The 10,523-nt window shown below is 40.4% G+C and overlaps 1 protein-coding gene across 2 annotated transcripts; it reads left to right on the forward strand.

Annotated features, from left to right (window-relative positions):
• Positions 1 to 220: 220 nt before the first annotated feature.
• On the forward strand, positions 221 to 1,886 carry PLP9 (PATATIN-like protein 9). 2 transcript variants are annotated; one of them, XM_010257683.3, is made up of 2 exons: positions 221 to 1,458; positions 1,546 to 1,886. In XM_010257683.3, exons 1-2 carry the CDS (start codon positions 529 to 531, stop codon positions 1,753 to 1,755), a joined length of 1,140 nt encoding a protein of 379 aa, XP_010255985.1. In that variant the 5' UTR covers positions 221 to 528; the 3' UTR covers positions 1,756 to 1,886. The 2 variants fall into 2 exon arrangements, with proteins under 2 accessions (XP_010255985.1, XP_010255987.1); XM_010257685.3 differs by having other exon boundaries at positions 221 to 1,446.
• The last annotated feature ends 8,637 nt before the right edge of the window (positions 1,887 to 10,523 follow it).

Consider the following 10,523-nt stretch of genomic DNA (forward strand, 5'->3'; position numbering starts at 1 on the left):
CCGGCTGTAAGTTGAAGTAAAACGGTGAAAAATTAATATAAAATTACAACTATCTATGATATGAATTAAAAAAGAGGAAAAAATAAAAAAATAAAAGAAGAAAGCGAAAGGAAATGGGGGAAGGGTACCCGATTCAGTTTTCAGTTCAGCCTTTCTCCTTGATTTAATTATTGATTCCTGTTTATATAAATACTGGAAACGTGAGATGTTGCCTCCCAGGCTCCCACTTTAAGCCACTTAATAGGCTTAGCTTTTAACACAGATTGAGAGAGTGTGAAAGAAGCATAACAGACTCGCACTGTTAGAAAAGGAGTGTACAGTGAGCGAAGCAAAATTTTCCTCCATTAATGCTTCTCAGCAATAAAGCGTGATATTTCCTTTTTCACGGATTCCCTCTCAGAATCTGCGACAATCGACGACAGCTTCTTCAACACTTCTCCGTCAACACCCAGTCTAGAGATCTTCTTACTTGCTCTTCTCTGCATTGTGTATAGTATAGACGGAGAGCAGCAGCAGAAGAAGGTAATTATGGAGTTTAGTAAAATGACGTTGGAGATATTCTCCCAGCTTGAGCACAAGTGGCTCTCACATTGCGAATACAAGAAGACCAGAATTCTGAGCATCGATGGTGGAGGAACCAAAGGCCTCGTCGCTGGCGCAGCCTTAATCCATCTTGAAGAGCAGATCCGGGCCAGGACGGGCGATTCTCAAGCTTGTATTATCGATTTCTTTGACGTCCTTGCCGGCACTGGAATAGGCGCCATTTTCGCTACCATGCTGACTGCAGACGACGGCACTGGTCGTCCGCTCTTCTCCGCCAAGGATGCCGTTAAATTTGTACTAGAGAAACACTCTGAGATGTTCAAGATCAAGAATGTAGGGATTCTCCGTCGGCGACAGAGGTTTTCCGATAAGAGCATCGATAATGTGTTAAAAGAGGCGTTACGCAGGAATGATGGTAAAGTTTTGACATTGAAGGACACGTGCAAGCCTCTTCTTGTTCCTTGCTACGACCTCAACAGCTCTGCACCCTTTGTTTTCTCCAGAGCCGACGCTTCGGAGTCTCCGAGCTTTAATTTCGAACTCTGGAAGGTCTGCCGTGCCACATCCGCCACTCCAACCCTCTTCAAACCGTTTGAATTGACCTCCATTGACGGAAAAACGACTTGTCTGGCCATTGACGGAGGTCTTGTCATGAACAACCCCACCGCTGCTGCCGTCACTCACGTCTTGCATAACAAACGGGATTTCCCGTCTGTTAATGGCGTCGAAGACTTGCTTGTTCTGTCATTAGGCAACGGGCCCTTGAGAAGCCCCTCTCACCGGCAACTGCAACGGAGCGGGGAATGCTCCACTCCGTCGGTCGTTGACATTGCTCTCGACGGCGTCTCAGAAACCGTCGATCAGATGCTCGGGAACGCATTCTGCTGGAACCGTACGGACTACGTGAGAATCCAAGTACTGTATTTTTATACATTTACCCCTTTATTAATGTTTTCTATTAAAACGACGGAAGTAAATAACAGACCGTTATTAACGATGCAGGCTAACGGTTTCACAACGGAAACGGAAGAGGATGTGTTGAGGGAGAGAGGAGTGGAGTCGCTACCGTTTGGAGGGAAACGGTTGCTGACGGAGACCAACGGACAGAGAATCGAGAGCTTCGTGCAACGGCTTGTTGCTACGGGGAAGAGCAGCCTACCACCAAGCCCTTGCAAGGAAACCGCCGTTACTCTCCTGGCTAACGGCCGTTAACTTGCCGTTTTAGTTAACAACTCCAACCCCACTTTGTTATTAAGTTATAACCCCTGGTTTACTCAACTGTCTCTATGTCCAAGTTGAATATATCTTGAAAATAATTATAATTTAATTTAATTTTAACTCAATCTATTCTCTGTCTCATCTCTAGTAACCATCTGTGATTCTATCTGTATATCGATTTGGGCGTTTCTCGATTTCTCTGATACCAGTTGGAATTTGGAAACACTTCACAGGAAACCAAAACATATCCTTCGCATATCCCTAAAACTAACTACAGAAGGATGCAGGACCACTGCCATTAATGGGAGCCTTTTCACAGCTTCACTAGATGGACCACTTGCTAAATCGTTTCAAAACGATAACATTGGAGCGTTTGATCAATTTTTAGCTGTTTGGATTTGTCTTTTTTAGGAATCGGAGGCGTATTTTCTCATTAATTGTCGGTTTAATTATTTCCATAGTTTTTCGAAAAATGGTAATACACTTCTATCCGGAGAAGGAACAGGAGAATTGGGACCAAACCCCCGTACTCGGACCCATCTAACCACTACTACAGCGGCACCAACCAGACTCGAGAGACATGGGACCATTGCTATGAATGTCATTGACTTGACACTTTGTAGTTTTCCAAGTAATGAGGGCAGTACGAAACATTAACAGTGAAAAGGAATTTTGAATTCTTTCTTTCATTTTTACATTATTTTTGACAAATTTCTTAAATTATTCTTAATTGTTTAACTGATTGAAAAATTTGCAGTACCCCTAAATTTTCTGATAATCGACTAAATTTACCCTTATTTTTAATATCAGTTAATGTTCTTTCAAAATTCTTACACACGTGACACCACATGATATATAGTTTTTTAAAATTCAATACTACCCTCATCCCTCTTCAACCTTCTCTTCTTTGATAGCCACACCACCAATAGCAACAACGACATCACCACCGGTTCAATACTGAAAAAAAAGCTAAAAACAGAGTAAGGTTGTCCAATGTGTTAATCACTTACGTCGAGGCCCCTCTCCTGCAATTGACACATCAATTGACGTTTAAACCCTTTAAAACGACCTTGTTCCAAGAACTCGGCATACAAGTTCCACTTCCTTATGGATCATTTCTCATAACTTAGATGTCTCCATCCGATGAATCGCACCCCAGGCCTTCTAACATGTCTTTTGTCTCGGTGTACGACAACGGCCGTCCATCTCCATAAATGAGTCGATTAGATCGGGTAAATCAGCATGGTTCAGCTTAGAACCAACAGAGTTAACACTACATGTCAACCTTGTCCTTTGAAAGGAACAAAAATTTGCTCCCTTCAGATTTATCAAACTCACATAGCTTAAGAAACTCAACGCTTCCTTTCAAACTATCAACTATATCCTAGAAGGATGGGTTACTGAGTTGAATCTTCCTGAATTTCTCTTCAAAGATGATCGACGACTCCTAACCTAAATAAATTTGGATTTCTTGTCAAATACATCCAATACAATCAGTTCTAACAAAGCTCTCCCTAGCATGCAGGCCGATGACACCCAGACCGATGGGGGCATGAAACTGGATTTCTTGTCAAGTACTAAAAACACTTGATTTAGATACAAAGATTAATAGAAATCGCACACCCAGTGAGCAAAGATTGTATTGCTTATATAGGTTTACAAGTGGTTGAGTTTGAACCGGATATTTACATTAGATAAGGAACAACTGTACAGTAGTTATTAGTGATATGGATTCTAAGGATAAGATATTGATGACCTAAGAGTTATCTGAAGATTTATCCTTCACATCATAGGGGCGGGACCCCAAACATCAGAGAAAATGAGATCAAATGGTGCTTTAGAGCAATGTGGAGAACGAAGAAAGGGTAATTGCTTACTTTTGGCCAATTGACAGGACTCACAAATTGTAAAATATTCATTAACGGAAGACAAACCATAACGACTAAGGACTCTTTTAACAATAGACAAAGCCGGATGCCCAAGACGAGCCTGCCACTGAGACATGGACACTCTTTCACCAACAAATGTCTGAAGTGATTTATTGGAAGAAAATGACTAAGCATCTTGAACGAAAAAAGCAGCAGACTGCAGGTAGAGACCATGCGCACTAGGTCCTCGAAGGAGCTCCATCCCCATAGGATCCTTCACAACAAAATGAGAGGGGTGAAATTCAAAAACCACATTGTTGTCACGAGTAAATTGAGAAATGGATAGTAAATTTTTAGAGAGAGCAGGAACATGCAGAATATTGTGTGAATGAAAGATAAAATTATTATGAGAGAAGCATGAAGAACCGATATGCTGAATACTAAAACTTGTACCATGTCTTACACGGACTTGGTCAGTACCAGAGTACTCTGAGCGCTGTTGAAGATTGTTGACGTCGGGAGTCATGTGATTTGTTACACCGGAATCAGGGTACTATGCAAGATCATTTGATGAAGAAGCAATAGAGGTTTGGTAGGCTTGCATGGGAGTAGATGCATCAGTTTCACTGGTATAAGAGATGTCAAAATGGTGATGACAGGTCTGAACTACATGTCTTGGCTTCGAGAACAACTGACAGATAACTTTTGGTGTATTATTATTGGAAGTACCAGAAGAATTGGAACCGGAACGTCCACCTCTACTACCATGGCCACGACCTCCTCGAGGATTGTATCCACCACGCGATTGGAAGGGCTAATTCTGATGTGGACGTTGCTGCTGCTATGGTTGAAGGACGACCATATTAGTTGAGAGCAACGAATCAGAGGTTTGATCCTGTTTTAACCAGATTTCATGACTTATCAGAAGGCCATGGAGGTCATTAATAGAAAGATCATCAACATTCATACGAGTTGTAGTAGATGTTACGAATGATTCATATTTCGGCCCGATGCCAGCAAGAAGATAAAGTAAGAGATCCTGTTCTGCAACAGGTTTAGAAATAGTAGCAAGGCATTCAACCAAGGATTTGGCATTCTAGACGTACTCATTTATTGATTGAGCACCCTTTTTTATGGTTTGTAGTTGACGCTGAAATTGTAAAATACGGGCCCGAGAAGGAGAGCCATATGATCGGGCCAGGGATTTCCATATTGCTACAGCTGTAGGTAAGCCAGCTACTTGTGCAATAACACTTTCATTCATAGAAGAAATAAGCCAACTGAGAACTAATTGATCATACCAATGCCAGTTAGAGTAGGCCGAGTTTTGTACCGTTCTTATGCTATCTAATGGATCAGGGATCTCTCTTGGTGGAGGAGTGATAGATCCGTCATCAATTCACACGGGTTGAGGAGAGGATAAAACTAAGCATGCCAGGTGTTGTAATTGTACCCATTAAGTTTAATGGGAGCAATTGAGTTACACCGGGTATTGAAGTAAGATTGGCGAAAAACCAAAGGTTGACGCAGATGCTGCCGAGGGGCTGTTACTGGACATATTGGTGTTGTTGCTAGAGGCCATGAAATCTGAGCTTGGATCAACCGGGAGCTCTGATACCATGAAAACACTTGATTCAGATATAGAGATTAATAGAAATTGCACACCCAGTGAACAGTGAACGAAGATTGTATTGCTTATAGAGGTTTACAAGTGATTGAGTCTGAACTGGATATTTACATCAGATAAGGAATAGTTGTACAATAGTTATCAGTGATAAGGATTCTAAGGATAAGACATCGATGACCTAAGAGTTATCCGAGAACTCTTAGGATTTATCCTTCGCAAGTACAATCAATACCATAAGCCCACTTGTTTCCACTCCGGGATGTTCAGGCCATTGCATTGAGCTTATCGTATTGACGTTATTAAGTAGTAGCTCCGAAACGATGAAGTATGAAACCGGAAGTTGCAAGTTGAATGACAAAAATTCCCGATCAGGTATACGACGGCAGAGGAAGTTGCAGGTCAGTTATACAGTAGGGCATGAAACCGGTTTCAGTCGGAAGTTGCAGCAACACCGTCTCTGCTTTAGCTCAATCCACCTCTTTGCCTTTGCTGATGACTGCTTGCCAACTGGTTTTGGCTGGGCCAGTTCCACTAGCGACACAGGCAGCTGGCATCGCTTGTAGGGGGTTTGGGCGCGTGATGCCTCTGAAGCAACCGACCTTCTACTGTTTCATCCCTTTGTTTATGGTTCATAGCGTTCAGCTCTCGCAAGGCCTCTCCTTTGCTCTATCCACTATCAAATCCGTATAGACCAAGGGGTTTTCATTGTTGCCATTTCATCCCTTTGCTTTCTTTGCCATCAACTCGACGGCGCTCATTGCTGCCAATGTTATCAATTATCAAAGGAGTTTTTAGGTGTAAAAATGATAGGGATGGAAGTGTTGACATCGCCTACAGAACCACCGAATTCAGACCAAATTATGATCTTGAGGCCTAAGCTGATGGCACAGGTTTTGGGGTGTTGGTGGCACCACTCTCGGGGGAGGAGTGGAGAAACCGTCTCACCTGGGGGTTTGGGTGCGTGACATGGAATTCCGGTTGGGATGGGGATCTTAGTGACGACGATAGACACGGAACTGGGAAAGAGTTGCCAACGTTTGAGGAAAGATGGATGGGATTTAACGCGGTAAAATTGATATTTCATCATTTCCGTTAGAATTTAAAGATGATGACAATAATAAAAAATAGGAAGGGTGGTGCAAGATAATAGTTAAATATTAAGGGTATAGTTTATTAATTAACTAAACAATAGGGATAATTTAAGAAATTTGTCTTTTTTTTTTCTTTCCTGGAGGTAGTTGTTTAATGTTTATGCCTTGTGGTGTGCTTTACTCTATAATCAGGCAATCAGCTCAACTAGCCTTTGCTTTTTGGTAGGTAACTTTGGTTGATAAAGGGTGTACTTCTCTGTTTTCTCCCTTAATATTGTGCATAACTAAGCCCATTAATTCCTTACATACATTGGATGTCTTCTTGTTTGTCACTGTGTCTCGCATTGTGTCCTTATTTGGTTAATTTTTTTGGACCAAGGGTTAGCCCCTTATCCATTCTCTTGGTTGTCAAAATATTTGCTTAAGCTAGGACGAGGCTAGTACTTCCTATTTGGTGAGGTGAGGTTAGGGAGTTGGGACTTAGGAGGGTTCTGAGTACTGAGCATGGGCCGTGTGTGAGTCTATCAAATTTAGAGCAAGTTGGCATCTTTAGGCCAATTAGGCTACGACCCCTAAACCCCTCTTACTAGAGGAACAAAAGAAGCCCAATAGCTCTGGATTTTGGTGGCAAATTGAACTTGGGCATCAAATGGCAAATCTCTTGATGATGATAGTTCAATCAAAGTGGAGGAGGAGCAAGAGTGAATTGCATTCTATCCAGATTCTATACCTTCTGGTGGGTGATGGGTCATTAAAATATGATTAAAAGTAAATCAAAATGTGGACAATTATCTTCATTGGATCCTCTCCTGTGTCGTACGTATTCCCCACCAACAAACTAATATATAGCTTCAGCTTACGACAAACAAATGAAATCTTGTTCCTCATGTCATGTATGCACATCTTCATTAATTTGTTAATTTGGGCCCTTTTATTAATTATTTTTTTTATAACCTCTCCTGCTCAAGATCCATGAACAAAGGATCTTCAGCTACTTTAATTTCCAGTTGCTTCCCAAACACATGCAGACAGCTAGCTAGAAAGAGCTGATTTCAAGATCAAGGTGGCATTCATTCATAGAGCAGAACAACCCAAGAAACCTAAGTTTGGTTTTCTTCTGTAGTTCTGCTAGTCAATGCAGACATAATAACAACCTCTAACGCCATGAAAGGTGACCTCTCATAGTTCATTTCATACCTTTTATCAACCCAAAATATGCACAGTAGATAACAAATGAAGTTGCATCACCCACCCTGTATCAGCAAGGGAAAAAGGAAGGCGTCCGTTCAGACCAGACAGCAACAATTATAAAAGAACAACCGTCCTTATTAACTGTAATTTTCAATTTTTCATTTCAACAACAGACCGTGTGACCAGAAAACTGTCACAAGAGGTTGCTGTACAGGCTGAAACTTGTCTTTTAGGGTTGATATGGCAAACATGTGGAGCCCCTTTTTAAGGCCCCACCAAAGCCAAAACTTGGGGTAGAAACTAGAAAGTTTTCTAGGGAACAGGGTTACCACTTTGCATGGTTGCTTTCTATTTTTTAATATATTGTACTGCAGTAATATTGACTTATTTATTTTAAATAAGAATTAAGAAAGCTCTTAGCCTCTGGTTCGGAGTGTGTGGCTCTCCAATGGACCACGTTCTCTTCTGGGTTGATCTGGTTCGTCAGTCGGTGACCACCTGGGACCCAGACAAGAAGGAGAAGCGGTCAAATACCAGGATGAGCTACTGGTAAATACGGTTGAGTGGGACCTAACCAGAACCAAGCTTGTTTTATGTGCTGAGTACAACACAGAAAACAAAATACAGAAAGGAAGGAAGAAGAAAAATCACACACGGCTCACTGTGGTTTCTAAATTCTAATTAAAGGGATTAGAGATGAGCTTAAATCAGGGTTTTGCTTCTTTTCATGAATTATAAATGTAATTGTAACAAATAAATATTGACTGGTCCAGAGTAAAAGTACCAAAGTCCCAAGCCACTATGGTAAGAACCCTACAACCTACCCTAGAGAAATCCCTAATCTTTAGTTTGTTTATGTTAAAATTTGTAAAAGCCTAGAGTAGGATCTCCTTTTCTTTTGTAGGCTTTCTCCACTGTTTAGGGTCACTCTCAATTTTTTGTAGGACGGCTTTGTTTTCTTTCGCTAAAGCAGATTCAAAGCCATTGCTCCTACGCCAAGTTGAAAAAGTCAGAAGCTTTTCTAAGTGGGATTGAAATAATTTCAGAATAAAACTTGGTAATATGATGTCTAAGCAATTGATTGTGAAGTTATATATGAACAGAGAGAGAGAAAGAGAGAGATTGTGACTTGTTAGCTAGGGTAACAAATGAGAGAGAGTGTTGTGTTGGTGACGTGAACTGAAGGTGGGCCGGGAGCTAGGGGGATCAAGTGTTTGGTGGGCCATTCTAGAACCAATTTGATTAGTACCCACGAAATGGGTAGAACCCACTTGATTAATATTCACGTTATGTTCTAGTAAGTCTAAGAATCATCTCCATTTCTACCCAAGCATGGAGGTTCCTTTACCCTTTTATGATCATCAACACACAGTATTTGCACTATCAAGTTTGCTTAAGCTTTTGGGCATAGAAACAAGAAACTCAGAGGTTTAATTTAGGTAAAACGCGTGGAAATATCAAATCATTTCAGACGGAGGAGGCCCCATTAAATGTTGATCAATTAAGTTCATTACGTATAATCAGTATTTACTCTAACATTTCGTACCACCATTAGTTGCCCCGACATCTAATCACTCCAAGATCTCTCTTTATCTCTCTCCCCCTTGCACGTGCAGTATAGCATGTGCCATCCTTTACTGTTAGAAGAGACAAGAAGCCCTTGTCAATCTTAATAGCGAAAAGAACTTTGCCAAGTGAGGCAATACTGTGCAACTCAATGAAGCTTCCGAGCAGTTGCCAACTCCATTAATGGCCAAACTTGGCCTAGATACCTCAGTAACTATGCCAGGAAACCTGCAGGCCAGCTGCTACATACCACATATAAGAGAATCCAAGTACCCTTTTGTTATTAATAGAATATGTAATAAATAAACCCCAGATCGATCTCTCTCTCTCTCTCCTTCAGCATCTTTCCAGTCTTAATTTTTTTATTAGTCACTTTGACCCTCCTTAATTTTTGTTCACCTTCTCTTCCTTCACGGGAACACAGGAATGAAATTGTAGAGATGAATAATTGAAACTATATGAAATAATATCATCAATACAATTTCAATAACCATGTATGGTTGTAGCCCCTAAATTTGGAAACAGCAACTTCATCTCTCTCTAAATACCCTAATTAACAAAAATTAGGATGCATGAAGCAGTAACCTCCTTCCTGATTCACTGAGAATAATCTTGTTGGAATGGTGGACTTTGGCAAGTTTTCTTTTCTTGGAAAGATAAAACCTGGGAGACTAAGAAGGACTCTCACTTGGAGTCTAAAGATTGAGAATTGGATGTGGGGAGTCTTCTATATTATGGAGTCTCATTGTGAGAGATGTTCTATGGGCAACAGTTCTCATAGAGTTTGAGTTTGGGCATGAATAATTAATTCTGGTCACTTCTTTGGCTTTAGGATATGAAACCTTCTATGAAAAAAATCCTATCACAAGAGAGTTCTCAAAAAGCCAAAGAGAAGAAACAAGGCTTCTAATTCACAAAGAATGAAATCATTCATCCAACAGTGATCTGGGATTTATTTGCCCATCCCAATCCCATTCTCTTCTAAACATTTTGGTTACAGTTTTACCCACCAAGAAATACCAAGTTAACAGTGATAAGTTGTTAATATTGATTCTCAGTAGTACGATCTGACATCCAAATAAATACCATATTAAATTTTGGTATTTATTACATTCTTCTATGTGCCTTAACACGTATATCAACTTATCAAGCAATTAGAGCTTCAACTTTCTGATTCTGACCGATATGTTGTACCAAAATAAAACCTTTCTAATTATGTTTGTATGTATTTAGGTAGGTATTAATATTATGTAGTAGAAAAAGTTTAATTAATTGTTCATATATATAAATTGAATGTGTGAACAATGATTACTCCAATTAGCCCATGTTGTTTCCTTTTTTACTTTAAAGCTTATAACCTCTAAAAAGAAATGCTCTGATCTGATATACTTTGCCCAATTTCTTGTCAAAGTATAAAAT

Source organism: Nelumbo nucifera, chromosome 1 (genome assembly GCF_055504915.1).
Source record: "Nelumbo nucifera cultivar China Antique chromosome 1, China Antique-T2T, whole genome shotgun sequence".
NCBI classification, from domain to species: Eukaryota; Viridiplantae; Streptophyta; class Magnoliopsida; order Proteales; family Nelumbonaceae; genus Nelumbo; species Nelumbo nucifera.

Coding starts and splice junctions, on each gene's coding strand:
- PLP9 (XM_010257683.3), top strand. CDS start 529: ATGGAGTTTAGTAAAATGACGTTGGAGATATTCTCCCAGCTTGAGCAC. Junction 1,459..1,545: donor CGGACTACGTGAGAATCCAA/GTACTGTATTTT, acceptor TTAACGATGCAG/GCTAACGGTTTCACAACGGA.